At 36.1% G+C, this 16,933-nt stretch overlaps 1 protein-coding gene across 1 annotated transcript in view; it reads right to left on the bottom strand.

Moving 5' to 3' along the window:
- Window positions 1-16,182, bottom strand: part of LOC103263215 (UPF0472 protein C16orf72) — a 64,262-nt gene extending 48,080 nt beyond the window's left edge. The window contains exon 1 of the mRNA XM_008060897.2: window positions 16,134-16,182. Coding sequence (XP_008059088.2) covers window positions 16,134-16,182 — 49 coding nt within the window. The remainder of the gene's footprint in view (window positions 1-16,133) is intronic.
- Between the last annotated feature and the right edge of the window lie 751 nt (window positions 16,183-16,933).

Here is a 16,933-nt window from a genome sequence, read left to right as displayed (position 1 = left end):
TCATTTTTGTCCCCCTGGATTAATTTTGATATAAAATATGATATATGTGGATATATTTCTAGATATCACCATTTACTAAATTGCTCTTCCCTACTTTATTGAATTGTAAAATTATCACTAGCATATGTTTCACACAGCACTGTCCTTTTGCTCTACAGAAAATTGCAAAAGTTCAACTGTTGCATTAAACTTTAAAAAGTTTTTTTTCTTTTTTTATCCTGACAAAAAAGATTCTGGAATGTTGAGAGCTTATAGAAAGCCATTCAAGTGTTTTGAGTGGGGAATTGACATGATCATGCCTGTGTTATTAAAACAAGGTGACTATCATATAATGTATAGTGAGAACACAGCAGAGGGAGGAAGAGTTTGGAGGCAGGCAGTTTACACTTCTCGAAACAATTTGTGTTTTCTCCTATGTCTTGTAGGCATCCTCTTCCCTGCCATTTTTCATTTCTCAGTATCATCTCTTTAATCATTTTGGTATGGTCCAGGCACTGTGTTAGGCACTTTATATATGTTATCTGATTAGCTCTGCCAAATTCCCAGTTACGTATTATTATCCTCTTTTACAGATAAGGAAATCGAGGCTGAGAAGTATATAAATTGCTCAAGGTTCCACATCTAGCAAGTTGGAGAAGACAAGACCGAAATCCAGAGGTTTGGGAAAAATTAAATAAGTATAAAACACCTAAAACAATGTCTAGTGTGATAAATGAAAACTTCTCACTTGTCAACAGGCCCTCATGAACAGAAAATTTTATATATTTTTTAAATGCTGGCATCTCATTAACAAAATATCCCAGTAATTAAAAGAGGCTTATTCAAGCTTAATTGTAAACTATTTTTTTCCTCTGATATTCGTGCAAAAAGGACTTTAGCAGAGCAGTCAAGAAGCCTATCAGTAGCTGGGTGTAGTAGCTCACACCTGTAATCCCAGCACATTGGGAGGTGGAGGCGAGAGAATTGTTTCAGCCCAAGAGTTCAAGGGCAGCCTGCACAACATAGACCTCATCTCCACAAAAATAAAAATTGAAAAATAATTAGTTAGGTGTGGTGGCGCATGCCTGCAATTCCAGTCACTTCAGAGGATGAAGTGGAAAGCTCACCTGAGCCCAGGAGGTTGAGGCTGTGGTGAGCCATGATCGTGCTACTGGGCCAAAGACTGAATCTCAATTCAAAAACAAAAAAAAGAAAGTCTAGCTGTAGTCCAATTCCCCAGTGCTAAGTAGTTATGTGACCTTGGGTAAGTCACTTGACTATAAAGTTTCCTTGAATGCATAACAACAACAACATGGCAATCATGCCTCTCACAGGGTTTTCAGCAAAATTGTTAAAAATCTAAAATGCTTGAAAAAGTTCAAAATTCTACATGATTTTGTGGATTTCCCAATTAGGACATGAAAATGCCTGTAGACACAAACTGCAACAAATAGTGAATATAGTTTTCTTTCATTTTTATTTTTCATTACATCAATTTTCAAACAACCAAGTAGTAAATCGCCATGGCCAATCACTCACCTTCAATGATTATCAACTTTGCTATTATTGTTTCATATAGTCTCCCAACATTTTGTATTTTCTGTCTTTTAAAACAAAATCTAAGACGGTATATGAATATAAACATTTTTATGATGATAAAAGTAACTTAGAGGTTTCATTTGATTTTATCAAATCTTGAGGAAAAAGTTAATTTTAAAGCCTGACAATCGCCAGAGCCCAGCAGGCGAGGCTGCGGTGGCCGGGAGCGGCCACTGCACTCCAGTCTGGGCGACAGAGTGAGACTCCAACTCAAAAAAAAAAAGCCTGACAAAATCCAAGAAAATAATGATGTTACTGTATCTTTCTGCTTTTACAATGTCTCAGAATAATGACTCTCCTAAATAATACATCAATTTGTCAGTCAAGGCCAAGGGCTAGTGAGTTCCAGTTGTCTATGGAGGACAAGCTGGTGGTGGGCGGTGGATTCCAGCTAGTCTATACAGAGGGCAACACTTCACTTTTATAATAACAATATTTATAACATCAGCTATTTAGCTAGTTTAGTATATTAAACCAGTTTGGCATGAGGGTAATTCTGACCAGAGGTTCAACTATTCTTGATAAAATGAGTGAAGGTAAGACGGATCAAACTTGTCTTCTTCAAGAAGAAATAAAAAATAAGAACAATAAGAACAGCCTGCGCTGCCCACTAATAAAGAAAGTAGGAACCAATTTCTCTCTAAACCTACATACTTGTCATTTCTTCCATGTGTCTAATATACAAAGCTCATTGACATTTATGATTCATAACCTGATACCATATGCAGGGCAGGCATTCATGTACCAATTTTTACAAATGAGAAAGTGAAGGGGGTCACACAACCTGAACAGTGGCTAAACTAGGGACTAGAGCCAAGTCTCATGATTCCTATGCCAGAGCTGGCTCCCTATATAAACAAATTTACTGAAAAAGAATGAATTTCTTCATCTTCTATTTCCAGTCCCTCTGGGACTTAACATAGCACCTGTAATTGGCAGCACCTCAGTAAATATTTATTTCCTGTCCGACTACTTGTCAAAAAAAATTAAAGAAAATAACAATCACAGGTAGAAATAAAGAGGAGTAATTAGAGAAAGCATTAAAGAAAGGGGAAATGACATTAACAATCACCACAAATATAGCATAACCTAGGGGAAAATGGAAACAGAAAAACATGTTAGACCATGTATAAAGAAGCATGAAATAAATAAATGCAAGGGGAAAAAAAACATTTAAAGATCATGTTTCAAAAATCTGATGGCAGTGGTAATGACAACTGCAACTACTACCACTTATGTTTACTAGGCTCTGTGGTAAGCCAATTAACTTTCTAATATTATTATTCCCATTTAATAGGTAAAAAAAGTAGAACTCAGAGAGGTTAAGCGACTTGCCCAAGATTATAGCACTAATAATGACAGAGTTAGGATTCCAACCTAGTCGGACTTCATTTTCATATCCTTTTTATAATACTTTCTGTACTTTGCCAATTTCCTACAATGAGTACATATTACCTTTATTTTTTAATCCTGTAGCATTCATCATGTATAGAAATAATTCTGTCATTACATCAACTACAGTTAATTACTATTTCTATTCATCATCTGTATGTCACCTCAATTAGACTGTTAAGAGCCTGTGTCTCAGGGAGTGTCATATTTTAATGCATATTATAGCTGCTCGATGAATACTTCTTAAATGAATGGACAATGGAGAGAAAAATGTGAGAATGTGAAGCAAAACAACAACTAAAATATGGTTTAGAAAGGTGAAAGAGATAGACGAGAAACAGAAAATGGGGCACAGAAACCTATCACAATGATTAAGAACAGGAGATGTATCTGGGACCTTAGGTAGAAAGACATACACATAACTATAAATCAGGGTAATTAAGAAAGGAAGCTAGCTACATAGAACCCTATTTTAGTGAATTTGTAGACTAGGATGGAAACTAAAATGCATTAACAAAGAGAAGCCAGTCACAGTGGGAATGAGGATTTTTTAAAGATATGGTACTTTAAAATATTAAAATAGAAAAATTATTTCAAAGTACTTTATGAGAGGGGAGAGTACTAAAATTGCTTTTCTGGCAAAGCCTATCCCTTCATCCAACAATTATCCTAAGATACTTGAGATCTCATCTCCATAAATTCAATAGGCAATTGGGGCCACTTTCTCTTTTGAGGCCAGATGCAGAAACAGAAATTATAGTCATTTCCTATATTGCAGAAATTAGCTGGCCAGTTGAAAGCCACCTGCACACATTAATTCACATCATCAGAGGTTGGCATCTAGAAGGCTCAAGGCCCTTTCCTCTCTGTCACATACTTCACCGCATAGAAGCCAATTTCAGATATCCAAAGATGAAATCTAAGCTTGCAGATGGGTCATATCATGAGGTGGTGGTCTCTTTGTAGTTCCTGCTCCTTGTGAGTTAACAAGTAACAATTTTTTTTTCTCAGAGTAACAAACACACATAAACATGAAATAATACTGAAACTTGGCTTGTAGCAAATAACAGCAACTCGTTACCCCATCACCCTGCATCACTCTCCCAAGAAGCAATAATTTTCTATGATTTTTAGCTGCTTCTTCTGGTTTATAAAATTTAACTTTCTTATACCTCCTCCACTGCACCCCCAGATCCATCACTTCTTCAACACTCCTACCACGGTTCTCTATTAAATCATTAGCCAGGTCTACTTAATTATGACTATGTAATTATTGTTCACTGCTAAGCCCAGTAGTATATTGTTGTTAGTCTTAGTATATTAGTGTTAGTCCTTTGATTTTTTCTGAAGTAAATAACCATTTCAGTAGTTCACTATTTGCAATTTCAATACGTCCAATGCTATTTTCCTCAGATATTCTGCAGTTTTGTAAAATATCTATTAACAATTTTTCCAAACATTATGAGCCATCTAAAAATCTACTGGCTTCATATTACCCCTGAAGAATGCCCTCCTACCGCTTTCTGTTCCTCTGCTACAGTTTAGGCTAGTTATTCTCATGGCCTAGAACATGATTGTCTTCTGGAAACTTCTGCTTTCCATCCCGTGGAGTTAGTCTTTATTTTCTGAATCTTATACTGTGTCTTTTTTTTTATTGGCTTATTCCTTCATTTTTCTAAAGCAAAACCTCCAATAGCATCCAGAGAAAGTGTTCAGAGGAGGAATTTTTTGAGACCGCCTATATTTCACTTGAATATTTAACATGGGCATGTTTGACTTGCATTGAGTTTTAAGATGAAAACCATTTTCCATTAAGAAACAGATGTTTTCTATTTCTTTTATCTATTCTATTTCTATTTCTATTATCTATGGCCAAGCGCATAGGCTCACACTGGTAATCCCAGCACTTTGGCAGGCCGAGGCGGGAGGATTGCTTGAACCCAGGAGTTCAAGACCAGCCTAGGCAACACAGGAAGTCCTCATCTCTAAAAAGAAAACAAAAATAATAAAAAAAAAAAAGACGTTAGCTCAGTATGGTGGTGCATGCCTGTAGTCCCGGCCACTCAGGAGGCTGAGACAGAAGGATTGCCTGAGCCTACGAGGTCGAGGCTTCAGTGAGCCATGATCAGGCCACTGCCCTCCAGCCTGGGTGACAGTGAGACCCCAACTCAAAAAAAAATATTTATGGTCAAATGATTGCTGACACGGGTGTCAAGAAACCTTAATGGGGAAAGAGCAGTTTTTTTTAACAAATGGTGCTAGGACACCTGGATATTCACAAGCAAAAAAATAAAGTTGGACCCTTAACTCACACCATATTCATTAACTCCATATGGCTCAATGGCACAAATATATGAGCTAAAACTCAGAAGTTACTAACGCTCTTAGAAAAAAAACTTTGGTATAAATCTTCATGACCTTGAATTAGGCAACAGTTTCTTAAATAAGACACGTAAGACACTAGTGGCCAAATAATGAATACATAAGTGAGACTTCAACAATATTAGAAACCTTTGCACCTTTAAGAATAATATCAAGAACTGAAAAACAACCGATAGAATGGGAGAAAATAGCTACCAATGTATTTGATATGGAACTTGTATATAGAATAGATAAAAATACTTATAATTCAATAATAAAAAGATAAATCACCCAATTAAAAATGAGCAAATAATGTGAATAGACATTTCCCCAAGGAAGATAAACATATGGCTAATAAGCAGATGAAAAGTAGTACAATACCATTAGCCATTAGGAAAATATACATCAAAATCAAATGAGATACCCACTACTTTACACTCACTAAGATGGCTGTAATTCTTTAAAAGGTAAAAACAAGTGTCAGCAAAGATGTGAAGATATTAGAACTCTTGTATATTGCTGGTAGGAAGGAAAATTTGAGCAGCTGGTATGGAAAACAATTTAGCATTTTCTCTATTAGTTAAAGTTACCATATTACCCAGTATTTTCATTTCTATGTATATACTGAAGAACACTGAAAGCATGCATGTATACAAAAACATGTAAGCACATGTTCATAGCAGCATCATTCATAATAGCCAAAAAGTGCAAACAACCCAAATTTCCACATACTGATGAATGAATAAACAAAGTAGGACATATCCATCTAATGGGATGTCACTTAACCTTAAAAAGAAATGAAGTACTAATACTTACTACAACACGGATGAACCTTGAAAACATTATGCTATATGAACGAAGCCAGACACATATTGTATGATGCCATTTATATGAAATGTCCAGAACAGGCAAATCCACAAACAGAAAGTAGATTAGTGGTTGCAAGGGAATTTGGGCAGGTAGGAGTTGGGAGTAGCTGCTAATAGTTACGAGATTTCTTTTGTGTTGATGAAAATGCTCTGGGATTAGATGGTGATGGTGGCACTACTGTTTGCTAAAAACCATTAAATTGTACACTTGGAATGGATACATTTTATGGTATATATCTGGCTTCTTTCACTTCATCTAATGTATTTTTTAAAGTAATGTGGGAATGAATGGTTAAATATGACCATTCAACTGCACTTCTCTCCTCTCCCCCCCAAAATTCCCATGAACATGGTATTAAGGGAATAAAAAGGATATTAGGTATCCGCCCCTCAAAGGAATCACTGATCAGGGCATCACTAAGACAGCAATTTGAGTTTTTACCAAAAGGCAGAGGATAGATTATCTAACCTGAACAAATGTAAAGGGATCAGAGACAAAAATAAAGTGGCTTTTGTAATTACAAACACATAATCATACCCACAAGGGTAAATAAAACAAGAGAAGAAATAACAGCCGAAGAGACAGTTCACAGACATTGTGGCTTTAAGAGAGGGAATTGACTTGAGGGAGCAGAGCGCACTCTAGCCCAAGTGTCTGCAGAGGGGGACAGAGAGCAGAAGGTAAACAGCTTACCCTATAGGATCTAGAGTGTTTCCAAGTTCGAAGGCATGGGGTACAGAGGAAAACAGGAATATAGCACGGGGTTCAAATAGAAAAAGGATGATTAAAAGTCAATAAGAATAATGGACCCCTCAGATCCCTTTCCCCAGCTTCATAGCCTGGCAACTATTCTTAACCAAGTCCTACATCCGAGAGACCTGAAATGTATTCTCTGGTGACAAATAGGAAAAGCTAGAGACTGGAACAACAGCACAAAGAAAAGCCTGCTATAGGTCCCAGACTCCAAAATGAAGAAAAGTAGGTAAGTGGATTACTTAGGACCTTCAGTCTCTTTTCCCCAATTCTGTTCCCAGAATATCAGCAGTCAGATATTTCTCCCATCCCACATTCTATCCTTCCCTCGGCAAGAGTTTAGAAGACTCTTCTCTAGGATAGGGGAATGGGTCTAGAGAAAAGATCCTGTGATACTAACATTTGAGGGTTCCTAACAAAGAGTTGGCTCTTCAGCCAGTGATCTGAGAGTGATGGATCCTGGTGAACAACCCCACCCGAACGCAAAGAGCTTCCAATCTCATTCTTACATATAAAGAAATGGTTTATAATCATCAGGCTTTTGATGAAAATTCTCAGTACTAAAGAGATACAACAGCACAAACAAGAGATTCAAAAGAATTCTGAGGAAACAGACAATACAGGTGGCAGAAAAACATTTTCAAATATTATCATTGGTATCCTCAGAGAGATAAGAGAAAATATTCTACTCAAACCATAAGTGTATAAGTGTAGGAAGTTTATAGAAAACAAATATTTTAGGATTAGGATAAGAACTATCTCTTAAAAATTAAAAACACAATAGCTGGAATAGAGTGGTTAGAAGACAAAGCTAGAAAATGGTCTCAGAGTTTTTTAAAAGAAAAACTGGAAGGACAAACCAAAGTGATGAAAAAAGGAAGGAAAAATTTGTTAGAAGTTTAGGGGATCCTTTCAGGTCTAATATTTGGTTAACAGAATAATAACAGCAAATGCTGTGGTTATTAGTGCTGAAGGTACTTTATATGAACTAACACATTTAATCCTCTCAACAACTCTATGAGGTGTTATTATTAACCACATTTTGCTGACGGAAGAAAATTGGAGCATAGAAAAGCTAAGCAATTTGTTCAAGATGACACAGCTAGTAAGTGGTAAATGCAGGATCTGAAACCTAATCAACTGGCCATTTTAATGAATGAAAAAACACATAAAGGAACATCATCATGAAACTGCATAACCTTGAAGAGAAGATTCTAAATGCTTTCAAAGAAAACACAGATCACAAAGAAATGATCACAGGGAATGAACAATGCCAATTTTTTTTAATAATAACTGTATTGAGTAATAATTCACATATCATAAAATCTACCCATTTAAATTGTACAATTCAATATACTTTTAGTATATTCACAGAGTTGTGCGACTATCACAACAATCCATTTTAGAGCATTTCCATCACTCTCAATAGAAATCCTACACCTTTTAATCATAACCCCCCCATTTCCCTATTTCCCCCAGCCCCTGTCTATATGTATTTGCCTACTCTGGATAGTTCACATATATAGAATCACATGTGTGGCCTTTTGTGTTTGGTTTCTTGGACTTGGCATAATGTTTTAGAGGTTTATCCATGCTGTAACATTTATCAGTACTTCATTTCCTTTTATGGCTTAATAATATTTTATTGTATGGGATATACCACATTTTCTTTATTCATTCTTCAGTTGGTGGATATTTGGATTGTTTCTACTTTTTACTTGCTAGGAACATTAATGTACCCCATATTACTTTTATAATCTGAAAATAAAAGCTTTGTTTTGTTTTTTTAATAGAGATGGGGTCTCCCTATGTTGCTTAGGCTGGTCTTGAACCCCTGGGCTCAAGAAATCCTCCCACCTCGCCTCCTAAAGTGCTGGGATTACAAATATGAGCCACCACGCCTAAGTAAAAAGTTTTTTAAAGAAAGAACTATAGAGGAAAAATTACATTAAAAACATCACTTCAGAATTCACTCATGGTCAATGCAGGGCACATAAAAGTCCTCGTGGTGGTGAGAAAGAGCTGTGGTATGGAATGCAGCACGTCTAGAGCTGATTGCTATTCTGTCACTACATAAACCGGTTATACAACTCTACATGGGCCACTTTCCCTTTCTGAGACCCATTTCCTCCTCCATAAGAAAGTTAGAGAGACAGGTTTGAGGCCCCTTGTGGCTCACAAAATCATTGTATCTGAGAAAAATCCAGCTGCTTAAGCCTAAGGACTAAAAAATATTAATGGCAATTCAGGGTTTCCTACATTAAAAAAAAAAACATACTGTGTCTTTTAGAGCAGTTTTCGATTCACAACAAAATTGAGCATAAAGTAGAGAGTTTCCATATACCCCCTGCTTCCCATACACAGGGCCTCCCCTACTAGCAACATCCCCCACCACAGTGAGACATTTGTTATAACTGATACACCTACATTGACATATCATTACCATTCAAAATCTGTAGTTTACATTTGGTTTCACTCTTGGTGTCATACATTCTATGGGCTTAGACAAATATATAACAACATACGTCCACCATTACAAAATTCAGAATAGTTTCACTACCCTAAAATTCCTTTGTGCTCCACCTATTAATCCCTTCTTCCCCTCAACCTCTGGCAGCCACTAATCTTTTTACTGTCTCTATAGTTTTGTCTTTTCCAGAATGTTATATAGTTAGAATCATATGGTATGTATCCTTTTCATATGGGCTTATTTCACTTAGTAATATGAATTTAAGTTTCCTCCACATCTTTTAATAGCTTGATAGCTCATTTATTTTAATTACATTAATAATATTCTATTATTCGAATTTACCACAGTTTATTTATCTATTCACCTACTGAAGGATATCTTGGTTACTTCCAGGTTTTGGCAATTATAAATAAAGCTGCTATACACATCTGTGTAAAGGTTTTCATATGATCATAAGTTGTCAGTTCCTTTAGGTAAATACCAAGGAGAATGCCTGCTGGTAAGAGTATGTTTAGTTTAAAAAAAAAAAAAAACAACTTCCAAACTGTCTTCCAAAGTGGCTGGGCCATTTTGTATTGCCACCAGTAATGAATGAGAGTTCCTATTGCTCCACATTCTTGCCAATGCTTGGTATTGCTAGTATTCCAGTTTTTAACCATTCTAATAAGTGTATAGTAGTAGCTCACTGCTGTTTTAATTTGCATTTCCCTGGAGACATATGATGTGGAGCATCTTCTCATATCCTTGGAGTACATCCTCATATTTGCTATTTGTATATCTTTTCTGGTGAGGTATCTGTTCAAGTCTGGCTCATTTTTAATTTGGGTTGTTTGTTTTCTTATTGCTTAAGATTTAAGAGTTTTTTGTCTGTTTGGGATAGTACCCTTCTAAGATGTGTCTTTTGAAAATATTTTCTCCTACTCTGTGGCTTGTCCTCTCATTTCCTTAACATAGTCTTTCACAGAGCTGAAGTTGTTAATTTTAGAGAAGTTCAACTTATTAATACTTTCTTGAATAGATTGGGCCTTTAGTGTTGTATCTAAAGACTCCAACTCAAAAAAAAAAAGTCATTGCCATACCCAAGGTCATCAAGAATTTATCTTATGTTATATTCTAGGATTTTTATATTAATAGTTTTGCACTTTACATTTAGGTCTATGAACCATTGTGAGTTAATTATGGTGAAGGGTGTAAGATCAGTTGCCAGATTGTTTTTGCATGTGGATATCCAGTTGTTCTAGAATGATTTGTTGAAAAGGCTGCCTTTACTCCACTTTATTGCCTTTGCTCCTTATTGAAAGACAGCTGACTAGTTTTGTATGGATCTATTTCCGAACTCTCTGCTCTGTTCCATTGATCTATTTGTCTGTTCTTTCATTATTACCACAATGTCTTGATTGTGGTAGCTTTATAGTAAGTCTTGCGGTCAGGTAGTGTCAGTCCTTTGACTTTGTTTTCCTCATTCAGTATGTGTTGGTTATTCTGGTCTTTTGCCTCTCCAAATAAACTTCACAATCACCTTGTCAATATCGACAAAATAACTTGGTTGGATTTTGAATGGTATTGCATTGAATCTATAGATCAATTTGTAAAAAAAAAAATGACATCTTGATAATGTTCATGAAGTTTTCCTATCCATGAATATAGAGTATCTCTCCATTTATTTAGTTCTCCTTTAATTTCTTTCATCACAGTCTTCTGAGTTTTTTTACATAGGTTTTGTGCATTTTTTATTTTTTTTAATTTTATTTTAGAGTTGTGGGATTTTGTACATATTTTGTTAGGTTTATGCTTAAGTATTTCATTTCTAGGGATGCTAATGTAAATGGTTATTGTGTTCCTCACTGGCGTATAGGAAATTGATGGACTTTTGTGTATTGACTTTGTCTCCTACAACTTTACTATAATCACATATTAGTTCCAAGATGTTTTTTTATTTTTTTTTTAGATTTTCTACATAGATAATCTGTCATTTGCAAAGACAGTTTTATTCCTTCCTTCCCAATCCTGTTATTTTCTTTTATTCTCTTACTGCATTGCCTAGGACATCCAGTACAAAAAAATAAAATAAAATACAACAAGTGGTGAGGGGGACATCCTTGCCTTGTTCCTAATCTTAGCAGAATAGCTAGTTTCTCACTATTAAGTATGATGTCAGCTGTAGGATTTTTGTGGATGTTCTTGATCAAGTTGAGAAAGTTTCTCCCTATTTTTAACTTGCTGAATGTCTTTTTATCATAAACAAGTGTTGGATTTTGTCAAATGCTTTCTCTGAATCTGTTCATATGATAATGTGATTCTCTCTTTTTAAATTGTTGACACAATGCATTGAATTAATTGATTTCAATTGTTCAACCCAATCTTTTATACTGGAATAAATCCTACTTAGTCATAGAGTATAATTCTTTTTATACTTTGTTGAATCTGATTTGCTAATATTTTGTCAAAAATCTTTGCATCTATGTTTACAAGAGACATTGGGTTAATAGTTGTCTTTTCTTGTAGTATATTTGTCCAGTTGTGGTATTAGGGTAATGCAGACTTCACAGAATGAGTTAGCAAATAGTTCTTCTATCTTCTGGAAGAGATAGCAGATAATTGGTAAAATTTCTTCCTTAAATGTTTGGTAGAATTAACCAGTGAACCTTTCTAATACAGGTGCTTTCTGTTCTGGAAGAGTAATAATTATTGATTCAATGTTTTAAGAGATATGGGCCTATTCAGATTGTTTATTTCAATTTGTGTGACTTTTGGAAGACTGTATTTTTCAAGAAATTGGTCTGTTTCATCTCAATTATCAAATTTGTGGACAGAGAATTATTCATAGCATTTCCTCATTGTCCTTTTATGTCCATGAAATCTGTAGTGATGTCCCTTCTTTTATTTCCTATATTAGGTCTTTATATCATCTCTTTTTTTTAATTAACCTGAATAGAGGATTGTCAATTGTAGTGACCTTTCCAAAGAACCAGTTTTTGATATTGTTGATTTTCTCTGATTTCCTGTTTTCAATTTCATACATTTATGCTCCAATTTTATAATTTCTTTTCTTCTGCTTATTTTGGATTTAATTGACTCTACTTTTTCTAGTTTCCTAAGGAGGAAACATAGATAATTAATTTTATATCTGTCTTCTTTGTAATATATACATTAGGCCAAGCATAATGGCTCATGCTTGTAATCCCAGCACTTTGGGAGGCCAAGGCAGGAGGATTTCTTGAGCCCAGGAGTTTGACACTAGCCTAGGCAACATAGTGAGAACTTATCTCTACAAAAAAAATCAAACAAAATTAGCTGGGTGCCGGGTTCGGTGACTCAGCCTGTAATCCCGCGCCTATGGGAGGCTGAGGTGAGTGGATTGCCTGAGCCCACGGGTTCGAGACCCGCCTGGGCAGCGAGACCTCATCTCTACAATAAATCAAAAAATCAGCCGGGCGTGGTAGCGCATGCCTGTAGTTCCAGCTACTCGGAAGGCTGAGGCGGAATGATCGCCGGAGCCCAGCAGGTCGAGGCTGCGGTGACCAGGAGCGGCCACTGCACTCCAGTCTGGGCGACAGAGTGAGACTCCAACTCAAAAAAAAAAAAACACAAAACAAAATTAGCTGGGTATGGTGTTACAGGCTTGTAGTCCCAGCTACTTGGGGGCTAAGGTGAGAGGATAGTCTGAGCACAGGCATTTGAAGCTGCAGTGAGCCATGATTGTGCAACTGCACTCCAGTCTAAATAACTGAGGGAGTCCCCCAACTCAAATATATACATGTTAAATGCTATAATTTTTACTCTAAGCCCTGATTTCACTGCATCTCACAACTTTTGATATGTTGCATTTTCATTTTAATTTAGTTTAAAATATTTTAAAATTTAGTTTGAGACTTACGCTTTAACCCAAGTGTTTTAACTAGTGTTAGTATGGTATGTATTTCTCCATCCCTATATTTTCAATTCATTTATGTCTTTATATTTAAAGTGAGTTTCTTGTAAACAATATACAGTTGGTTCTTATTTTATAATCCACTCTGACAATCTCTGTCTTTTCATTGATGTATTTAGATCACTGACATTTAAAGTGATTATTGTTATAGCTGGATTAATGCCTACTATATTTGTTACTATTTTCTATTTCTTGCCCTTGTTCTTTGCTCCTATGTTTATCTTCTACTGTTTTTATGCCTTTTGTGAATTTTACTGAATATTTTATAACATTCCATTTTCTCTCGTTTCTTAACATATCAATTATACTTCTTTTTTTAAACTTATTGTAGTTGTTGTCCTAAGATTTAAAATATATATTTACTACTAGTCCAAGTCTACTTTTAAATAATACTATACTGCTTCATGAGTTGTGTCAGTACCTTATAACAACAAAATATTTCTAGTGCCTCACTCCTGTGCTTTCTATCATTGCTATCATTCGTTTCCCTTATACATAAGCTATAATCATTGACTGCATTATTGCTATTAGTTTAAACAAACTGTTACTAGTAAAGAATAAGAAAAATAGAAGTTATCTTTCTTTACCTTCATTTATTCTTTCTATAATGCTTTTTTTGTCGTCATGCATATCTAAGTTTTTTCTCTATATCATTTTTCTTACCTCTGAAGAACTTCTTTTAATATTTCTTGCAAGACAGGTCTATTGACAACAAATCCTTGCACTATTTGTTTGCCGGAGAAAGTCTTTTCTTTTTCCTTCACATTGAAAGATAATTTTGCAGAATACAGAATTCTAAGTTGGTGATATTTTTCTTTCAGCACTTTAAACACTTCATGCCACTTTCTTGCTCAAATGGTTTCTTGAGGAGAAGTTTGATAAAATTCTTATATTTGCATCTCTTTTCTTAAGGTGTTTCCTCCTCTCGCTTCTTTGAAGATTTTTTCTTCATCTTTGATTTACTTTAGTTTGAATATGATATGTCTAGATGTAGTATATGTGTGTGTGTATGTATATGTATTTGGCATTTACTGTATGGTGTCTTCTGAGGTTCCTGGACCTGTGATTTGGTACCTGACAATAATTTGATGAAATTCTCAGTTGTTATTACTTCAAATATTGCTTCTGTTCATTTCTCTTTTTCTTTTCTTTATGATATACTTAGCAAACATGTTACACCTATTGTCATTCTCCCACAGTTCTTGGATATTCTATTTCTTGTTGCAGTCTTTTTTCTCTTCGCTTTATCATTTTGGAAGTTTTTATTGACATATCCTCAGGTTCAGAGGTTTTTTTTCTCTCAACTCTGTCGAGTCTATAAATGAACCTATCAAAATATTCTTCATTTCTGTTACAGCATTTTTATCTCTAGCATTTATTTTTTATTTCTTTCTTAGAATTTCCACCTCTTTACTCATATTATCCATCTATTCTTGCATGCTACTTTTCCATTAGTATCTTTAGCATATGAATCATAGTTGTTTTAAATCTCCATATGGATAATTTCAACATCACTACCACATGTGTGTAGACCTGGTGCTTGCTCTGTTTTTTCCAAACTGTGGAGGTTTTTTTGCATTTTAGTACACCCTATAATTTTTTGTTTAAAACACATATCACATTTCAATGATCAGCCTGAATTTGAATGGACTAAATGCACCACTGAAAAGACACAGAATGGCAAACTGGATAAGAAACCATGACCCAATTATTTACTGCATCCAGGAGTCTCATCTCACTATAAGGGACACACACAGACTCAAAGTTAAAGGATGGAAAATGGTTTCCAGGCAAATGAATCACAAGAGAAGGCAGGAGTTACTATCTTAATATCAGACAAAACAACTTTTAAGCATTCAACAATTTAAAAAGATGCAAAAGTACACTACATAATGATAAAAGATTAATCAATCAACAAGAAATATCCATCCTAAACATATATGCACCCAACACAGGAGCACCAGAATTTATAAAGCAACTACTAAGTAAGCTAAAAATAGACATTGACTCTACAACTGTTATAACAGGGGACTTGAATACCCCACTAACAGCCCTAGATGGATCATAGAGGCAAAAAGTCAACAAGGAGATCCAGAACCTAAACTTGACACTTAACCAAACAGACTTAAAAGATACCTACAGATATGAACGACCATGAATAGCCAAAACAATTCTTAACAAAAGAAACAGAGCAGTAGGTATCACCCTTCCAGACTTCAAATACTATAGGGCTATAGTAATCAAAACAGCCTTGTATTGGTACAAGAACAGGTATATAGACCAATGGAACAGGATAAAGATTCTGGAAACAAAACCTCAATTTCTCAACCAATTCATCTTTGACAAAGTCTCCAACAACAGCCACTGGGGAGATGAGAAACTATTCAGTAAATGGCTGATCACATGCAGAAGATTGAAACAGGACCCCTACCTTTCATTATACACAAAAATTAACTCTAAATGGATCAAAGACCTAAATGTAAAACCTCAAACTATAAAAATCTTAGAAAACACAAGACACCCATATGGAAATTGGATCTGGCAACCAATTCTTATTCAGAACCCTAAATGCCCATATCTTAAGAAATAAGATAGGGGACTTCTGGCAAGATGGTGATGGGGCAGCCTGGTCTATGAGACCCTCTGCAAAGGAGAATGCAGAGGGTCTCTGGCTCGCTCGCCGGGGGCTGCAGATCCCAATGTCAGCAGCCTGCTCTTCACACGGAGCTCGGCCGTGCCAGGGCTGGGGCATCACAGTAGTCTAGACAGCCACTGCACCTGCAGACACAGCAGCTGCCGGCACCACCAGGGCCTCCATGGCAGCCATAGCGCATCGCACCACCCATACCTGAGATGATCCACAACTTCAGTCCTTGAAGACCCTGCAGGCAAGATCTACTGGGATCGCTGCCACCTCGGCTGCCACCGTGACGTCCTACCGGCCGTGGGTCTCCTCCCGTGTGCCTTGAGGCAGGCTCCCATCTCCGGCTTCTGCCCAGCTCCTGTCAGACTTCACCCCCTCTGGGGTGAGCAGTTGAGATATCACCACCTCCTGGTGATTCAAGGAAACAACACCGAAATGGGAAAAACAAGCTTGAAAACGAGACATAGTCCAGATTTGAATGGTGAACTGAGGGTGATCTGAACTGTCCTTCACAGCAGGCCAGGGGAAACTGACTCTAACTGTGAACTAATTTACCAGCTTGAGAAGACAGCTAGAAATCAGAGCAGAAAGGATGTTGGACTTAAACGAAAAGTCTCAGAGTGTGCTCGATTGGTTCTGTTAGTTTAATGACTTGATTCTGTTCCTATTGTTTTGTTCCTTTTTTTCTCTTCCTTTACTTTTCTTTTCTCCTCTCTGTAAACCATATCTTTGAATAGAGTAACATCACACCAATAAGGTGATTGGTTAGCTTGCATGTTAGCATCATCGTATGTTTTAATTTCTTTTTGTATGGGAGCTGGTTAGTCTGTAGCTGTAGTCTATTGTTTTTATCTGTTTCAGTTTAGGTCTCTCTCTCCATTTGTTGATACATTCGTCTGTTTGCCCCCTTATTCCTCTCTCTATCAACCCCCCT

Source organism: Carlito syrichta, unplaced genomic scaffold, assembly GCF_000164805.1.
Source record: "Carlito syrichta isolate Samal-C Ts95f unplaced genomic scaffold, Tarsius_syrichta-2.0.1 Scaffold304768, whole genome shotgun sequence".
Taxonomy (NCBI): Eukaryota; Metazoa; Chordata; class Mammalia; order Primates; family Tarsiidae; genus Carlito; species Carlito syrichta.
This window is presented reverse-complemented; position numbering and strand designations above follow the sequence as displayed.